The sequence below is a fragment of the Engystomops pustulosus genome, chromosome 1, assembly GCF_040894005.1.
Source record: "Engystomops pustulosus chromosome 1, aEngPut4.maternal, whole genome shotgun sequence".
In the NCBI taxonomy this organism is placed as follows: domain Eukaryota; kingdom Metazoa; phylum Chordata; class Amphibia; order Anura; family Leptodactylidae; genus Engystomops; species Engystomops pustulosus.
Genome location: NC_092411.1, coordinates 58,277,852 through 58,297,958, shown reverse-complemented (window position 1 = coordinate 58,297,958; position 20,107 = coordinate 58,277,852). Strand labels below are relative to the sequence as shown.

Genomic DNA, 20,107 nt, shown 5'->3' with positions numbered 1-20,107 from the left:
GAAATATTTTGATTATTTCATTGCAGCATTGGGTGCACCCCAGAAACCAGGTAGTGGTAGCACTCTGTTTGGTGCTGGTGCCTTCATTATAGCTTTGCTAAAATATTTTTGGGCTGAGTTCCTTATACCTAGTGATCAATCTCGGATGAGAACTGATATCGCTTGTGAGCAATTTTGGTGTTGATGAAAATGTCAGCTGGTCTCACTCAATATTCACAACCCAGTACACCAAAGTATGAAAAGGTTATTAGTTATTTTGATTAATTTCAATACATTTGGAATTTTTACCCAGCTTCCCAGTACATTGCATGCTATATTAAATGTGCGGAAAACAAGCCCTCATAATAAAGAAAGTTCTGGCTTTTGGAAGGGGACACGCAAAAGATAAAAACGTATAGTCAGAAATGGTTAGGTAAGGATTAAAAGAAATCTACCGTATCACTGATACCGGATAAAGCAGTGTCACCAACTAAATCCACTCTGCGCTTTGATTCAAGATCTTGTCTTGTAATATTTTTTTTTATGGTTCCCTTTTCTTTAAAAAAAAAAAAAAAAAAAAAAGCTTTAAAAACATGCTAATGAGCTGTAAGTGCTTGGGGGGTGGGACTCAGTTGCGTTCCCTCAGGCTCCTGCTGTACAGGCAATAACATACCCACCAGTGAACTTGCAGCTCATTGGCATATTTTTAAACCATCTCTTTTTTTTAGGAAAAAGACCCGACTTTGCATCAGGGTACAAAGGGGATTTAGTCAGTGACGCAGCTTTATTAAGTATGAATTAGAATCAGACAGACTGAATACTGCCTTAAAGACCATAGCGTTTTCCCGTCTTACGTTATGAAGTCACATAATGGGACAGTAATACATTAGAAACTAGAAAAATAAACCTAATATTATGGTGTCTCTTTCACATGGGATTGATTTGCCAAAACCATCCACGATTACAAAACAGATTATTGTGGTTGGACATTATATCCAGCCAAAAAAACTGAGATGGAATGTGAATGAAGCTTTCGAGGATTAACCCGATGAGAGATACAGAGTTTGCCAACTCTTTATTATTATTGTAGCACTGAACAGTCACTTTTAGTAGAACTATTACTTCTAGGTCAAAACTAGAGGTTCTAGGGCTCAGAGTTTTTGACAGATTATCAAAGAATTCAAAAATGGTTTCTCTGGGACTGAGGGCTGAAATACAAGAAGCTAAGACCTCAGGACAAAGTTTTTATTTGATATGTTGTCGTCTTCTAAAATTCTAAAATTCCAATCAAAACCAAAAAAAATGTATGTGAAGGTAAGAGCAAAAGTTCATGGCGTCGCTCTAATTATTCCAACGGCTTATTTTATAAGATGCTATAAAAGGTTAAAACAAGTAGTGACCACGTAGAAGCAGAAAACAAGCAGTAAAGACTGAGGTGTGTTCCCCACATCAATGGTGCGTGCTAAAGAACAAACCTTTCATACGGTTATTCCATCTGTAACATATAAATGAGCTGGAAGACATGCAATGCGAATGTAATGCGAGACGGAGAACAAACAGTACGCTGTAACAATGTGATGTGACAGCCATCCAAAAATTCTTCTCACCTACAGGCCATAGATACAGCGTCACAAGTATACCAACACTGCTACAACCAAAACTGAACCGCTGTACCCCAGCACCAATAGAACTGCTGCTAAACAGTGCTCCTTTAACATGGCCAACTCTCTCTGAATTCCACTACATACAATTGACACGTGTCAACATACAACTAGTTAAAATAATGCTACCAGTGATATTAGTAGAGGAATGTACAACTTTATTTTTTTACCACTGATGGCAGATCATTTGGTGGGTGCTGCAATGCCAAGCACAACCACTAAAAAATGTATAGCGCTGTGCCTGGTATAAAAGAAAAGAAAAAAATGAAGGGGAGTATGTTGCTTGCAGGAGCACAAAGAATCTTAAAGGGAACCTGTCATCAGAAATGGACCTAGTAAGCCAATACCAGTATGTTGTCAAGAAGCTTTACACCTCCCATCATGTTTCCTTCATCCACAAAATCAACTTTGAAGTGAGATGTAAACTGGTAAAAAGTCAAAGAGGTGGAGAGTTTAACATTGACGTTAAGCTCTGCCCACATCATCCCATGTGATTGATATAATGCACCAGACTTGAGGAGATCCGCTTAGTGAGGTTTCTAGATGCAGGACTATTAATCACAGTGAAGGGGGCGTTCTAGGCAATGAGAGCTTCAGTTCAGTGCTAAATTCTCCGCCTCCTTGACCTTACAACTACCTTATATACTCGAGTATAAGCCTAGTTTTTCAGCACAAAAAATGTGCTGAAAAACCCAAACTCGGCTTATACTCGAGTCAAAAAAATAAATATATCTAAACTCAACTTTCCCGTGACCCCTGTATATCTTCTGTGCGATCTTTCCGGCAGCGGCGGCAGGCTATATACACTGGGGCAGGGTCTGGCAGGCCATATACACTGGGGCAGGGTCTGGCAGGCTATATACACTGGGGCAGGGTCTGGCAGGCTATATACACTGGGGCAGGGTCTGGCAGGCTATATACTGGGGAGGCTGTGACCAATGCATTTCCCAACCTCGGATTATACTCGAGTCAATAGGTTTTCCCAGTATTTTGTGGTAAAATTAGGGGCCTCGGCTTATACTCGGGTCGGCTTATACTCGAGTATATACGGTAATTCACATTAACTACAAAGCCGATTTTCTGGATGATGCCACTATACAGGACCTTGAAAGAAGGTGTTTAGCTGCATGACAACATACTAGTAGTGGTTTATTAGGCCAGTATCTGATGACAGGTTCCCTTCAAGTCAGCTTTAGTGAGTGTGCGAGGGCATGCAAAATTAGCGGCCCAGAGCGCCGGATATCTTGCCAATTATAACTTTGTTTTCTAGATGATCATAGACGTGTCAAGACTAGCGACGGAGATGAGTATTTCTAGGGGTTTTTTTTGTTTTTTTTAAGTGGTTGATTTCCATTAAAATGCAAGGAGTCCCTACCTGATAGCGAAAGAGCAGCATGAACCGTAATAAATGTTGAAGTATTTGTTGGCTGCTGGGCCACTGGGCAGGAACTTTTTGCAACATATTTAACTATGATGGAGCTGCTTTTCCATAGACCAAGCACATTTGTGTGAAGCCGGCCTTTGTCACATGCTGAACTTTGATTTCTATAGAGACAAAAACCTCTGGTATGACTTAATAACTGAGGGGAAAAAAGGATCATCAACTAGGTTTAATCATTATTTTACCAAAAACAGCCATCTGCCCTGCGTCTGTTCCAGAGCCAGCAGACCCTGGGTTATTTCCTCATGAAATCAATAACTTAAAACGGCACAAAATTAGACGAGACAGAATGGAAGTGCGCCAGAGCAATTAACATGTCCATTGCTGAATGATAGATCTGGCGCAGTATAAGAGGCTGTCTAGCCTAGCTTTGCACCTCCTATGAGTTGGCCTAGTTATCACCTGTAAGCTGTGCCAAACCTTTGGTGCATTTGCATGTATTTGAACTTTTTGTTGTAAAAGCCATAAAAGTGTCTGAATACCATCAAAAACACTTGATAAATTTGGTTCCAGGCATTTTAGACAGTTTTGTGCAGACATTTTTGTTGTAAACGGTTTGATAAATAAACCACAAAGTCTTTGGCAGAAATTTATCAACCTGCATGTTTAATTTGGCTTAGTGTATTCCATTCATTTCATTTTACAGAAATTTAAAACTTTATCAATAAAGTTTTGCAGAGAAACTCGGCACAACCTATAGGTAGGTAGGAAGTAGAAAGCAGCCCATAAACCAATGTATGACATTACACGGCTGCCCACCAGCCTAGAAGAGGTTACTGAGTGCAGTACACTTTATCACACCACATCTATTACCAGGCTTGCTACAGACTTTTCCATGGAGTTTCGCATTGTTGAGCAGGGAGGGCTTTCATTCTGTTTCTGAATTTGTCTGTGGTATCACAGAAGTGATGATGTGGCAGCCCTGAAACAGCTGCTGGAAGCTCTCCTGTGTACACACACAAAGCAACAGCGGCATTTATCCCAATCTGCAGGCCATGGTGAAGACTGAGTTCAGATCTAGCAGTCCATAACATTTCCAAATTCTATTCACTGCTCATGAGTAGCAAATATACCATCCCCTTCCTGAGCCCTATATAGTATATACATTCATTCTCGTCAGATCATTGTGCTTCCATATCTAAGAGCAAGATGTGATGGAGGGGGAGAAGCTCGAGTCCTGGAATGTAAAAAGCTGAGTAAATCCTGGCAGGACACCTAGTAGGACAGTGAGAGCCCTGCTTTGCCTGCCTGTATCTCCATCTGTGTGCACATTCAGGTGGTGGGCAGGGATATGTCCTATCTTTTCCCCGTGTACGGAGCGGTACACGTGCCACACAGTTTTGCTCCATGCAGCCACTGCTGTCTACTGGGGACTTCTATACGGCACCAAACTTGCGGCCATATATACATCCCTCCGACAGCTACGAGCACCTCCAGGGGTGAGCTGTATTGGACTTTTTTTTCAATATATTTGCTTGTGCCATAATATATAGCCAACTCTTACTGTGGAAGGCATCACTCTAGCTACCTTTACATTTTGACCAAACAGTCAAAGAAAAGCCCCATACGATTATTTTTTTACATTACCAAGTTAATACATTCCAGCTGAAGATTCCTGGGATTCCTCTAGTCAGTAAGCTCATGTTATCTCATTGTGACCTGCTCAGAATTACATGCAACTCTGTATCTCTCACTTCCTGATGATATCTCTCTATCCACTGGGAGGGGGCACAAACTCCTATCAACGCTATTAAGCATTATACATTATATAGAGGAACACAATACTGCCTCCTAGTTGTATATTTACGATTTCTTAGATTTTGAAGGAGAATACAGTGATACACCTCCCAGTGGGCTAAAAGATGTGTCGGGCGAGGCTTCCCACAGAATTGTTTATGGCCCAAGCCATGGTCTTTCGTCCGACCCCCTTACTTTCCTCTTTATTGCCCCCATCTCCACCTCACATTGTGGCCCCTTCCTCTCCCTCACAATGTGCCTCTGTCAGCTTCCCCTTAAATTCTGTCCCCACATTTTATTTTGCCTCCCAGCTGCCCCTGATATTGTAACCTAGTCATAATGTGCAACCCCCAGCAGCACCCCCTCTTATTGTGATCAGAAATCTAGTGAGTGTACAAGGGGAGTAACACTGTTTCCGGTCTTTATGTGACTTCTAGTCTTTATTTACCAGGAGCTTGACGGGAGCTTGCACTACGCTCACGCTGCTAATGACAAATAATGACTGCCCATGGAGCGGTGCATGCACTGGTGATGGGATGAGCCAATAGAAAGTACAGACAGTCCCCTACTTAAGGACACCTTACTTACAGACAGACCTCTCTGCCCACTGTGACCTCTGGTGAAGCTCTCTGAATGCTTTACTATAGTCCCAGGCTGCAATGATCAGCTGTAAGGTGTCTGTAATGAAGCTTTATTGATAATCCTTGGTCCCATTACAGCAAAAAAAATGTGAAACTCCAATTGTCACTGGGGCAAATAAAAAAAGGAGCTAGAACTTCAATTACAAAATATATAGTTTCGACTTGCATACAAATTCAACTTAAGAACAAACCTCCGGACCCTATCTTGTACGTAACCACCTGTAATGTGGACGTTTGTTAGCCATTGAAACAACAGCTAGCACATGTCCAATAAGAAACAACAACATTTGTGGGCACGAGGCCTAAGAGTTCTAAGATATACTTGGCATGAGATGTGAAGAAAAGATGTACAGAACGATGGGATTTATAAAGAGCATGTATAGGAAATCAGTTCATTCATTCCAGATGGTGTCAGGATTTTAAGAGGGAAAACTGGAAAACTAATTTGATCCATTCCTTTTGTCGCATTAACAGATTTTTATCCAGTAATAATAAAGTAAAAATATTTTTCATAATGTCCCGGTGTATGCAAAAATGCCATAATTGGTACATATACAAAGCTTTCTCCAAATACAGGAGAACTTTATTTTTTGCTTCGAAAAATGGGTCAGGGCTTATCTTCATATTACTTAAATAACTCTCCAAACCCTGAATTCCACAGTAAATTTCTTATGGCCCAATTTCTCATGTCTAGCAATGGCACTTTCCTAATAGAAGCCCCTCTTGTACATGTAGCTGGTTGTAGTCATTGCATGCGTCACCTCCCTCCTCCTGCTCCTCCATGCTGACTTCAGCTGGCAGCCTGGAGGTGAGCACATTCAAACCAGCTAGATCGTCTGTACTGTGGCACCTAGATAGACGGATGGCCATAGTTAAAGTCAGAGTCAGGGCTGTAGATGAAAATTGAACTCGTAACTGACTGTAACTTCAACAGTGGAGATATATATTTGTATATATATTTGGTTCTGTGGCCTCATTTTGATGGGGTATATTGATGTTTCAATATATATTATATATTAAATACTCCGAGTAAATAATCCCATGTGCCATAAAAAAAATGTAACATGAAACTGTTTACAAAAACAGACTACCCGAGAGAACACACTAACCGTGCACTGTCTGCATCATCCTCAAGTTACACATCCTAACAACAGAAGTATCCGATCCTTCAGACAATGGAGTGGAGACTCCAGCTATGGTCTCTGCTGGTTTTCTGGTGGAGATTATAGTACATGTGGTGGTTTGGGGCATTCTCACCACTGCCTGCCCCTAGTGTGTGTGGCAAAAAAACTCCCAAAACTGGTGGAGAAGGCATAGTAACTCTCCCCCAATGTTTTCCACAATAAACATGATCAGTGAATTGAATGGCATAGATGTTGTATTGTAAAAATAGCAAACAAAAAAAATAAATAAATACAGTGAATGCTCTTTGAGCAGACTGCCTATTTTGCCCAGAAAAATTGTCTGTTAGAAGGGGTGATCTGATCATAGGGGGGAGCTTTCTGAGTATAATGAAAAAAATGGGCACTGAAAACAAATGGGGAGTTGGTTTTCTGGAGAGGTTTCACTGTACTATGAAGAGATAGAATAAGCTTCTGTATTAACATTACTGGTAAAATGAGGAAAAGATTATAAGAACTGAATCAGTAAGGACTTGGGGACCTCAAGACCAGACAGTAGATCGTAACATTAGACACATATGATGATAGTGTGCTGCCATCTAGAGTATATACTTATTAATGCAGGTTACTATAAATGCTCATATAATGACCCCCTTCACATCTATTTTATAATTTTACCTCCAATAAGCAAATTGTAACTGTGGTCCTATCTGCAGGCAGTACATTATAGAACAGGAGGAGCTGCGCAGATCGTACATAATGTCCTATCTTCAGACAGCATATTATAGAGCAGGATGTGCAGAGTAGATCGTACATACTATCCTATCTGCAAATATTTTTACTTATGAACCGTGAAGCTGTTAGAGTGAGATTTAGACAGTGCAGACATGAACTCTCAAGCCATAAAGGCACAAGAAGGAAGTGTCAATGAAATGAGGCTTAGGTGAAGCACAGCGTTGAATAAGCAGACATAGTATCATAGTATATAAGGCTGAAAAAAGACGCAAGTCCATCAAGTCCAACCTTTAAGAATTAAACAAATGTTTTATCCCCATAATCCATGATATTTTTTCTCTCCAGAAAGGCATCCAGGCCTCTCTTGAACATGTACATAGAGTCCACCATAACAACCTCCTGCGGCAGAGAGTTCCATAGTCTCACTGCTCTTACAGTAAAGAACCTATGTCTATGTCTATGTCTTTGTCTATGTTGGTAGAATCGCCTCTCCTCTAGGCGTAGAGGATGCCCCCTTGTCCTGGTCACAGGCCGAGGTATAAAAAGATCTTTGGAGAGATCCTTGTACTGTCCGTTCAGGTATTTGTACATTGTAATGAGGTCTCCCCTCAGTCGTCTTTTTTCTAAACTGAGTAACCCCAAGTTTAGTAACCCATCATTGTATTCTAATCCCCCCATTCCCCTAATAATCCTGGTTGCTCTCCTCTGCACCCGTTCCAGCTCTACTATATCCTTTTTATACACTGGTGCCCAAAACTGTACACAATATTCCATGTGTGGTCTGACCAGGGATTTGTATAAGGGCAGAACTATGTTGGGATCATGAGAATCTATTCCTCTCTTGATACATTCCATGATTGTATTTGCTTTAGCAGCAGCCGCCTGACTCTGGTCACTAAAATTAAGTTTACCATCCACCCAGAGCTCGCAATAACGCCTCTACACGCATCATAGCCACATTTCGTGGGCGATTTACTCTCCCAAAAAAATCACCAAGCGTATAAGTATGGTGACTGCGCAGGCTGCGATCCTGCAAAAGAGGAAAATATCCTTTGCAGGATCGCCGCACTAAGTGACTATAAGCAGGTTACGGGGGACTTCCTGCTGACTGTCCGAGTCTATACCAGGGGGCATCGAGAGATAGGTGAGAGATGGAGGAGCCGAGCGAGGGGGTCGGGGAGGAGGGTTGGGCCGGGATACCTGTTGCTTGGGCTGTGCCCCTTCCAATCTCAGTGTGCGATCGTGCACAGAAGCATTAAAAGGATTGAGCAGTCTATGTGACATCCTGATAATGTACTGCGACAGGGGGCTCATTATTATCAGTTCCCTGTCACAGCAACCCCTGTATACAGTGAGAGGCATGCGGGGGGGTAAATCATCTCTACATGTCTCTGTATACAGATCACCGATGACAGTGATCCAATGGGCTCCTGATCTATATTTAAGTAAAGCAAGGAACACATATATTAGGTGTTCCTTCCTAAATGTGCCCCTGTAAAAAAAAAATTGTAAATAAAAAAAATTTAAAAAAAGAAAGAAAAAAAAAATGGAGTTATGTTTACAAACCCCAGAAAATAAATTAAAAAAAAAAATTCTGCAGCATCAGCCCCAGACTGGTCTGGGGGCCGCCGTCACCCATAGCTGTAGATTGAAATTTCTGATGCGACAATAAGGCTGCATTCACACAAATGTATGCACGCCAGGCCATAGCCAGGAAAGCATGCATTTGGCGCCATGGAGAGGAGGAGCAGGTGACCCCTCCCCTGTCCACTGAAATTCATTGCGTACAGGCCGCAACGAGGGGAAAGTTCTATCTTTTTCCTGTGTACAGAGTGGTATCCCTCCATGTGACCATAAACATATTAAAAAGAAGCTGTCCTAATAGTGCCCCCTCTGGCTCTCCACTGGTAATGTCAACCCAATCTGAGAATGTGCCATTAACCCCTTCCTGCTCGGTGTCCGATATATCGGATACTGAGTGCAGTGACTTAGCGCTCAGCGTCCTCTATATCCGATGCAGAGCCGATTCAACTCAAGATCTGAGCCGAACCAACATCGGAAAACACGGGGTGCCGGCTGTAACATATAGCGGCTTACCCCGTTAAATGCATCGCGACCATGGCATCTAACATGCCTCTGGGGGGTCTTTCCCCCACAATCGCACCCCCCAAACAGTTTTCAGGAGGCGCCGATCTGGACCCCAGTGTTGCCTGCAAGAACTGCCGGTAAGATGGCGTCATCTTACTGGCACAGTGCCAGCCTATGCACGTGCATAGGCTGACACTGCTAATACCCTGCAATACATTAGTATTGCATAGTATTATCATGAACAAGCAATCAGATTATTGCTTGTTCATGTCCCATGCTGGAAAAAGTGAAAAAGTAAAAAAAAAAATATATATATATTTCAGTACAAACTAAAGAAAAATCAATAAAAATGCCCCAAAACATATAAAGAGACATATAACGCAAAAAAAAGTCTAAATCATAACACAAACCCCACATATATATAGTATCACCGCATCCGTAACAACCCGTAGAATAACAGTAAAGAATTATTTTAGTCCGCACGATGAATGCCGTAAAAAAAAAAAAAAAAAAAAAATTATAAACCCTCCAAAAATTATGGCTTTTTACCTATTCAATCCCACAAAAAATGCAATAAAACATTTAAAAAAACATGATCAAAAAAACATATGTACTCCAAAATGATACTGGTGCAAATACAACACGTCCTGCAAAAAAACAAGCCATCAACCAGCTCCATAGCCAAAAAAGTTACAATGTTATGCCACTTGGAAGACGGCAATACAAAAATGTGTTTCCCCACATTAGGGTTTTATTCGACAAATTTAGTAAAACGTAAGAAAAAAGATTAATGTCTGGTCTCCCCGTAATCGTATCGACCCATAGAATAAAGATAACATGATTATTGGGCTATACGGTGAACACCAAAAAAAAAAAAAAAAAAAAATCCAGTACAGAATTGATGCTTTTCTACTCCTGCCCTCAAAAAAAAAAAAAGTTCCTAAATTTTCAACAATAGGTGATACCAACCCCAAAATGGTTACACTGGAAAAAGCTAAATGAACGTATAACTGGCACAATTTGACCATTCTAAATTTTACCTCCATTTTGATTCAAATACTATGAAGATCTCAAGGGGTTAACAATCTTCGTAAAAGCTGTTTCTGATAGCTTGAGGGGTGCAGATTTGAAAATGGGTTGGTTATAAGGGGGTTTTGATGCTAAATATGTAAAATTTCATTCAAAACTGCATTTATCCCCAAAATAGTCATTTCTGAAAACCCGGAAAATCGATATTCGATTTGTAAGCCGCGTGACATCAAAATAAATTATCCAGACATTTAAAAAATTATGAAAATGTAAAGTAGACAAATGAAAAATGCTATTCAGCAATTGATTTAGGGGGGAAATTTATCTGCCTGAAAACGCAATGATTTTGAAAATGGCAAATTTTTCAAAAAATACATTACAAAACTTATCAGCCAACAATCTCAGAATCGTTCAGATAAGAAACAGTGTTCAAAAGTTGTAACCGTACAAAACGACGCAAGTCAGAATCCAAAAGAAATCAGATTGAGCCTTAAGCTAAAAATGGCTGCGTCCTTAAGGGGTAAATGATGACCCTCTGTTTTCTATCACTGAGCCAATTATTTACACAAATACACAGATTTGTGTCTTAGTGGTTGTGAGACAGCGCCGTACCTCTTCCTAGGTTAAACTGTTGACATTCTAAAGAGAATTAACATCATTCCTCATCATGTCTTCCATCCGGGAAATTTTCCTGGTAAAGACAGTTGAGAAGGCGACTTCCAATAGATTGGCCCTTTCCTCATCTCCCTCCACCACGACTCCACACTCTTCATTTTAAGTTTCTCACAATTTATATAATTGTAAACTACCGTAATTTGGATTATTTTACTTTACTTGGCAATACTTCTCTTGTTTATATTTTTGTTGCCTTTATCTTTTCTTCTTTTTTTTTTTTTTACAGAATCAATTTTTGTCTCTATAAAGGACCATGACTGCTGGATCCTCACCAGCACCTCCCAGCAATAGGTGGACTCGATACGCAACATGTTAAATCCGAGCAACCCACAAACACACCGTCTGGGTTGTCACTTTGTAACAGATTGCCCTGTCTGTTCCCCCAATTATGGAATTTACCATTACCAGCACCTTGCCTTTGCTCCCCTTCTTACTGGAGCAGACAGTCCCCTGGTTACAAGAGACCATGTCTCTAACAGGTATCTTCATACAGCTAAGAGACAAGCTGCAGAGTTGTACAATACTAGTGACAAAGGGGGAGGGGGGGGTGTTTAGTGAGAATCGGTGACACAGGAGCAGAAGGCAGAGGACAGTGGATACGGTTAACACATCATGAGGAGGACAACAAGCGGGTACGGTAGGGGTGGCACAAGAGGAGGAGGACGACAACAGCAGGTACAGTACAGGTGACACAGGAGGAGGAGGACGACAATGGACACAGTACAGGCAACACAGGAGAAGGGGGTAGTGGGCTCAGTATGGGTGACACAGGAGAAGGGGGGTAATGAGTACAGTACGGGTGACACAGGAGGTAGGGGAAAGTGGGCACAGTATGGGTGACACAGAAGAAGAGGGAACAGTACGGGTGACACAATAGGAGGACTGGGCCAGCGGGCACAGTACGGGTGACACAATAGGAGGACTGGGCCAGCGGGCACAGTACGGGTGACACAATAGGAGGACTGGGCCAGCGGGCACAGTACGAGGGACACAGGAGATGGGCCAGCGGGCACAGTACGGGGGACACAGGAGATGGGCCAGCGGGTACAGTACGGGTGACACAGGAGATGGGCCAGTGGGTACAGTACGGGTGACACAGGAGATGGGTCAGTGGGTACAGTACGGGTGACACAGGAGATGGGCAGGGGGTACAGTACGGGTGACACAGGAGATGGGCCAGCGGGTACAGCACGGGGGACACAGGAGATGGGCCAGCGGGTACAGCACGGGGGACACAGGAGATGGGCCAGCGGGTACAGCACGGGGGACACAGGAGATGGGCCAGCGGGTACAGCACGGGGGACACAGGAGATGGGCCAGCGGGTACAGCACGGGGGACACAGGAGATGGGCCAGCGGGTACAGCACGGGGGACACAGGAGATGGGCCAGCGGGTACAGCACGGGGGACACAGGAGATGGGCCAGCGGGTACAGCACGGGGGACACAGGAGATGGGCCAGCGGGTACAGCACGGGGGACACAGGAGATGGGCCAGCGGGTACAGCACGGGGGACACAGGAGATGGGCCAGCGGGTACAGCACGGGGGACACAGGAGATGGGCCAGCGGGTACAGCACGGGGGACACAGGAGATGGGCCAGCGGGTACAGCACGGGGGACACAGGAGATGGGCCAGCGGGTACAGCACGGGGGACACAGGAGATGGGCCAGCGGGTACAGCACGGGGGACACAGGAGATGGGCCAGCGGGTACAGCACGGGGGACACAGGAGATGGGCCAGCGGGTACAGCACGGGGGACACAGGAGATGGGCCAGCGGGTACAGCACGGGGGACACAGGAGATGGGCCAGCGGGTACAGCACGGGGGACACAGGAGATGGGCCAGCGGGTACAGCACGGGGGACACAGGAGATGGGCCAGCGGGTACAGCACGGGGGACACAGGAGATGGGCCAGCGGGTACAGCACGGGTGACACAGGAGATGGGCCAGCGGGTACAGCACGGGTGACACAGGAGATGGGCCAGCGGGTACAGCACGGGTGACACAGGAGATGGGCCAGCGGGTACAGCACGGGTGACACAGGAGATGGGCCAGCGGGTACAGCACGGGTGACACAGGAGATGGGCCAGCGGGTACAGCACGGGTGACACAGGAGATGGGCCAGCGGGTACAGCACGGGTGACACAGGAGATGGGCCAGCGGGTACAGCACGGGTGACACAGGAGATGGGCCAGCGGGTACAGCACGGGTGACACAGGAGATGGGCCAGCGGGTACAGCACGGGTGACACAGGAGATGGGCCAGCGGGTACAGCACAGGTGACACAGGAGATGGGCCAGCGGGTACAGCACGGGTGACACAGGAGATGGGCCAGCGGGTACAGCACGGGTGACACAGGAGATGGGCCAGCGGGTACAGCACGGGTGACACAGGAGATGGGCCAGTAAATACAGTACCGGTGACACAGGAGATGGGCCAGTGGGTACAGTACAGGTGACACAGGAGATGGGCCAGTGGGTACAGTACAGGTGACACAGGAGATGGGCCAGTGGGTACAGTACAGGTGACACAGGAGATGGGCCAGTGGGTACAGTACAGGTGACACAGGAGATGGGCCAGTGGGTACAGTACTGGTGACACAGGAGATGGGCCAGCGGGTACAGCACGGGTGACACAGGAGATGGGCCAGCGGGTACAGCACGGGTGACACAGGAGATGGGCCAGTGGGTACAGTACCGGTGACACAGGAGATGGGGCAGTGGGTACAGTACTGGTGACACAGGAGATGGGCCAGTGGGTACAGCACGGGTTACACAGGAGATGGGCCAGCGGGTACAGCACGGGTGACACAGGAGATGGGTCAGCGGGTACAGCACGGGTGACACAGGAGATGGGTCAGCGGGTACAGCACGGGTGACACAGGAGATGGGCCAGCGGGTACAGTACCGGTGACACAGGAGATGGCCCAGTGGGTACAGTACAGGTGACACAGGAGATGGGCCAGTGGGTACAGTACTGGTGACACAAGAGATGGGCCAGTGGGTACAGTACGGGGGACACAGGAGATGGGCCAGCGGGTACAGCACGGGTGACACAGGAGATGGGCCAGTGGGTACAGTACTGGTGACACAGGAGATGGGGCAGTGGGTACAGTACCGGTGACACAGGAGATGGGCCAGTGGGTACAGTACTGGTGACACAGGAGATGGGGCAGTGGGTACAGTACCGGTGACACAGGAGATGGGCCAGTGGGTACAGTACAGGTGACACAGGAGATGGGCCAGTGGGTACAGTACCGGTGACACAGGAGATGGGGCAGTGGGTACAGTACCGGTGATAAGGGTGGACATTCTGGAAATCAGGCCTGTTATAGGCTCCGGCTCCCTAGAGGCTGCTCTGGATACGTTGGGCCTCACCTCATTATTCAGGTTTAGCACTGGCGGATTGGCGGTCATGTTGCTGAGATGTTATCACTGTGACAACGGACGGTAGCCAAACTCCTCGTAAACCGTAGATGCTGGAACTTAGTCGGGTGAAGGACCTTTGGTGACGTCATGAGCATGTGATCGGTCACATGGGTAGGAGGAGTCAGGCTCCGGACGGTAGCACACACCTCTTCTACCCAACAATCACTGCAGGACTACATACATGAAGCTCTCCCAGCGGCACAGCCAGGAGCCTACTATGTGACAGATCACGTGATTATGACGTCATCAAAGGTCCTCTAGTTCATTGGGAACCGCACCAGCCCAGTACACCCGCAACACGTGTCTTCCTGGATCTGTGCGATGAAAACACAACGCACATGTCTGAACTATGGAAGGCGATGAAGGACAAAAATTGTTACTGCGTTATAAATGCATCAGCAGTGTGTATTGAGTGCGCAGTCTTTTATGTATATTTTTGCTGTAAATGTGATTTTCTTTGCGACTTACCCTTTCTAAGCCATTTTAGGGCTTTAGGACCCGGCCTGATTTTTTAAAATTTGCCCTGTGTCGTTATAGGAGGTTAGAACTTTGTAACTCTTTAACATATCCAGCATATCCAGCAACAATAGGAGTGAGGACCCTGCTCACAAGAGCTTACAGACTATGAGGATGAGGGGGTGACACAAGAGGTTGTATAATGGTCCAGCCATTCTTTATAAGGGAACAATATAAAATAATTTAATAAATAATTTACTAAATAAAGATGTTGCTGCTTGAACCAGCCATCAGCCGCCATCTTATTTACAAGGTGCAAGGTAAAAAAGACTGCAGAGAAGCCTGGAGCTTGGTAAATATCTGCTGTTTGCCGTATAACAGATGGGAGATAGGATGGATTAGTAAAGGGAGAGTTGACATTTCATGCAGTTAGTGAGTGTTATAGGCTTGCCTAAAGAGATGGGTTTTAATAGCACGTTTGAAGCTTTGGAGGGTGGGTATTAGTCTGAGAGTCCGGGGAAGGGCATTCCAGAGAATTGGTTCAACTCGGGAGAAGTCCTGGAGACAAGCATGAGAGGGTCGAAGGTAGAGATTAACTTAATGTCACTGGCAGATCGAAGAGCACGGGAAGGGCGATAGACTGAGAAGAGAGATAGGGAGGTGCAGCATTATTCAGAGCTTTGTGGATGAGGGTTATTATTTTAAAGTGAATACGGAAGGAGCCAGTGCAGTGATTAGCACAAACTGGAGGCATCCGTGTAGTGTTTGGCCTGAAAGACGAGCCTGGCTGCTGCATTAAGAATAGATTGAAGAGGAGAGAGTTTAGAGAGTGGAAGACCGATTAGTAGGGAGTTACAGTAGTCTAGTCGAGAGTGAATAAGTGCAACAATTAGCATTTTAGAAGTTTCAAATGTCAGAAACGGTCGGATTCTGGAGATGTTTCTGAGATGCATCCGGCAAGAGCGAGCAAGAGATTGAATATATGGTGAAAAGGAGAGGTCAGAGTCCAGCACGACCCCAAGACAGCGGGCCTGCTGCCTCGGTGCTATAGTGATCCCACAGACCGAGATGGAGAGGTCAAGGTTGGGTTGGTTAGTAGATGGTGGAAAGACAAGAAGTTCAGTCTTAGAAAGATTAAGTTTCAAGAAGAGAGAGGCCATGATGTTAGAGACAGCAGAGAGACAATCACTAGTGTTCTGGATTAAGGCAGGGGTGATGTTACGTGCAGAAGTATATAGCTGGGTGTCATCAGCATAAAGATGATACTGGAAACCAAATCTGCTGATGGTTTGTCCAATTGGGGCAGTATAGAGAGAGAAGAGAAGAGGACCTAGGACTGAGCCCTGGGGAACCCCGACACTGAGAGGAAGATGAGAAAAGAAAGATCCAGAAAAGGAGACACTGAAAGTGAAAGAGATAGGAAGAAAACCAAGAGAGTGCAGTGTCCTTTAGGCCAATGGAGTGAAGCATCCTAAGGAGGAGCTGGTGGTCCACAGTATCGAACGCTGCCGATAGATCCAGGAGAATGAGGAGAGAATAGTCACCTTTGGATTTTGCAGTGAGGAGATCATTGGAGACTTTAGAAAGAGCAGTTTCAGTGGAATACATAGAGCGGAAACCAGGGGGTCAAGGAGGGAGTTAGCTGAGAGATAGCAGGTTAGTCGAGAATAGACCAAGCATTCCAGGAGTTTGGAGATGAAAGGGAGGTTAGAAACTGGTCTGTAGTTAGGTTTCTTTAGTAAAGGGGTAACAACAGCATGCTTGAACGAAGAGCGGACAACACCAGAAGAGAGAGAGATATTGAAAATTTTAGTGAGGTGAGAAGTGACTTTATAACTAACATTTCCCAAATGTTTGCTTCATATCGGCACAGGCTTTTATGCATCCTCTCTCTTTTTTTAGATTCTTAAGAGATTCAGAATTGTGGGTGCAATTTTTCTCATTTCTATGAATCTTGAAAACCCTTATTTAGATGGACCTGCTCTGCTTTAAGTGACTTTCAGAGGCCTAAGCCACAGTGAAACCCCATAAAATCATGCCATTTTAGAAACTGCACCCCTCAATGTGTGCAAAATCAACTTTAAGAAGTGTGTTAACCCTTTTGATGTTTCACAGGGGTTAAAACAAAATGGAGGTGGAATTTACAAGCTGTAACTTTTTTTTTACAATGGGGCACATTTACTCACCCAGTCCTGCGCGTTCCCCGGTCCGGACTGTCCAACAAGAAGGAACTCTGCCGCAATTCACTAAGATCATGTACCCGATTTCCTGCATCTGTCACTTCCCCGCTCAGGTCCGATGGAGTTCACCTTCTTCTTCCCGGTGCATGTAAGTGCTTGGGCTTGCGACACAATTTTAAAGTTAAATCCTGCGCTTAGTGCGAATCCGTCGGATCGTCCGACGGGCAGCCCCACGATTTCTGTCACATGAAAGCCAAAATCCGATTGTGTGCAACACAATCCCCTTCTAAATCCCTGTCCCAGCGGAGCGATCCCAGAAAAGTCGAAAAACCCGACGGAAATGGGGCCACAGGAACCTTAGTAAATAAGCCCCAATGTATTAATTGTGGCCAAAAATTAAACCGTCCTGTAGTATTAAATGTAAAAAAAAACTCCACAAAGTTTGAGGATGAGGATGCCCCATATGTAGTGGTGACTGCTGTATGGGCACACGGCCGGGCATAGAACAGAAGGAGGCGCTATTCAGGGCAGATCTGCATTGTCACATTTTGCAGGCTATAAAATGCTTATTTTTTTGTGGATGAGATCCACTTTTCAGGTCCATCATTTCCGGGGGGTTGGTGGTGGTTAAAAAAAATTAATAATTCTTGTTTATGATTTTTAGCATTTTTTTCCCTGGAAGCTCACTATACCATTAAAATAATGTGTTCTTTTTATTCCATGGGTCATCACGATTACAGCGATACCCCATTTATTTAGATTTTAATGGTCAACTTGTTTTGCAGAATATAGAGCTCATTTTGTGAGAAATTAGCTTGTTTTTCTGCATCGCCATGTAACAGTGGGCATAACATTTATATTGTTTTTGTTTACAGAGCTGTTTTAGAGCTTATTTTTTGCTGACGAGCTGTGCTTTTTCTTGGTATCATGTCGAGGTAAATGTTACTTTTTGATCACTTTTTATTCGCTATTTATGAGGTCAGTTGTGAAAATTGCATAGTTTTTTTTTTGCTTTTTTTATGGCGTTCACTGTATGGGTTTAGTGACAATTTTATTTTATTGCACGGGTTAATGACATTGTGGTACCCAATATTTTTTGGGTTCTTTTGGGTGATTTCCATTTTTTAATGATTTATTTGATTATTGCGTGGGATGGGACTTCAGGGGACTTTTATTCTTTTTTTTTTTCACTGTTTTATTTTGTCCCAGGGTGGAACATGAACAAGTGATCATTTGATGATCATAATCATGTTTTTCAGCATATTACATAGTCACAAAACCAAATAATCAGCATAAAACAAAATAGCTTATGTCTGAGGTATTATTATTATTCGAACCCACTGCAACACATATACTCAGCCAACATACTTCTGAGTGAAAACCGATTCTTGCATAATTAATCACTATGTGGTTCTTTAAAAATCAGATTCATTTTATTTATTGAATACAATTAAAAAAATAGGACCACTACAATTGTGAAAATTCATGACAAAATAAATTGTTTCCGAAGATCCATATGATATATCACCACATCACCAAATACATATTCTCAGAAAGTGCTAGTGCCAGTGCCGTTATAAGTCAATCTGTTGTACAAAATTCTAAAGTGTCAGTGCATCATAATTGTCTGTACAAGTATAAGGAAAGATAAAGGATACACAAAAGGGTAGTGATCAAAGTTTCCAATAATTTACTCAGTAGATATGTTTTCTAAATCCACTTACCCATAATGTGTAAATGTTTGGTGAGGTGGGATGTGCTACCCCGACGCGCGTTTCACATGTCCCCGCTTCCTCAGGGGGCCTGTTGCTGGTGTGTGTGTGGCTATGTGACTTATATAGTACTAGAGTGCCTCATGGGGGAGCATGAAGATGTCCACTTCCAAGCCGGGTCACGACAGGGGAGAAGAAGCCACACACCCCGACCGCGTCTTCGAGGGGGTGGCGACTCCCGTGTCATGTGACCGGGCATCAGGATGCCGACATCAACACCATCTCCCCAGCTGCCTCACTGAGCCCTCCCCACACTTATTCTGTTTATCTGTTGCAACCTTGATTCCGTTCCTTACTTTGATTCTTTGCCGCCTGTCCTGACCTTCTGCCTTGTCCCTGACTCCGGTCCTGTGCCATCTGTCCTGACCTCCTGCTTGACCACAACTCCGCCTCTGCCTCGCGATTCTGTACCTCGCTTTGGCTGCCACCGCGAGCAAAGTCACGCCTGTGGAAGGACCTAGTGGTATCGCAGCAAGTCCAAACCGCTTTGCATTGAAAACCAGTGAAAACCGGGTGCTGCTTAGACTCTGCTTCCAGGTGTCAGCTTACATCATTGTTTGTGATGGTACAGTGGGTCGACTATCCCTGAATTCTGACACTCCTATATACACACATGTAAAGTTCTCCACTCATACACACTCATTTATACACACATACATTCATATATACACTCATACACAGCCATTTATGCACTCATATAAACATACATTCAGTATGTACTAATTCATACAGTTTATACTCACATTATGTAGATTTCCATACATGTATAAACACAGCATATACACATAAAGTATAGTACTCATTACAGGTGGTCCCATACTTAAAAACACCTGACTTACAGATGACCCCTAGTTAAAGACAGCTGCAGTTGACTTTCTGGAACTTTCTCCCATCTCCCTACTGCATCTGTGGGGCTCAACCACAGTCATCTTGGGGTCCTTATTTACTTCTCTCACCAAGGCTCTTTTCCCACGATTGCTCAGTTTGGCTGGACGGCGGGCCGAAAAATAATTGGGTTCATCCCAAACATCTTCTATTTAAGGGTTATAGAGGCCACTGTGCTCTTAGGAACCTTGAGTGAAGCAGAAATTCTTTTGTAACCTTGGCCAGATCTGTTCCTTGCCAAAATCTGTCTCTGAGCAGTTCTAGCTCTTGAGCAGTTCC

General features: G+C 44.5%; 1 protein-coding gene across 1 annotated transcript in view; it reads right to left on the bottom strand.

Moving 5' to 3' along the window:
- The window catches only part of SRFBP1 (serum response factor binding protein 1), a 61,942-nt gene extending 47,221 nt beyond the window's left edge, over nucleotides 1-14,721 (bottom strand). Inside the window, exon 1 of the mRNA XM_072141186.1 lies at nucleotides 14,485-14,721. Coding sequence (XP_071997287.1) covers nucleotides 14,485-14,523 — 39 coding nt within the window. The 5' untranslated portion in view covers nucleotides 14,524-14,721. The remainder of the gene's footprint in view (nucleotides 1-14,484) is intronic.
- Between the last annotated feature and the right edge of the window lie 5,386 nt (nucleotides 14,722-20,107).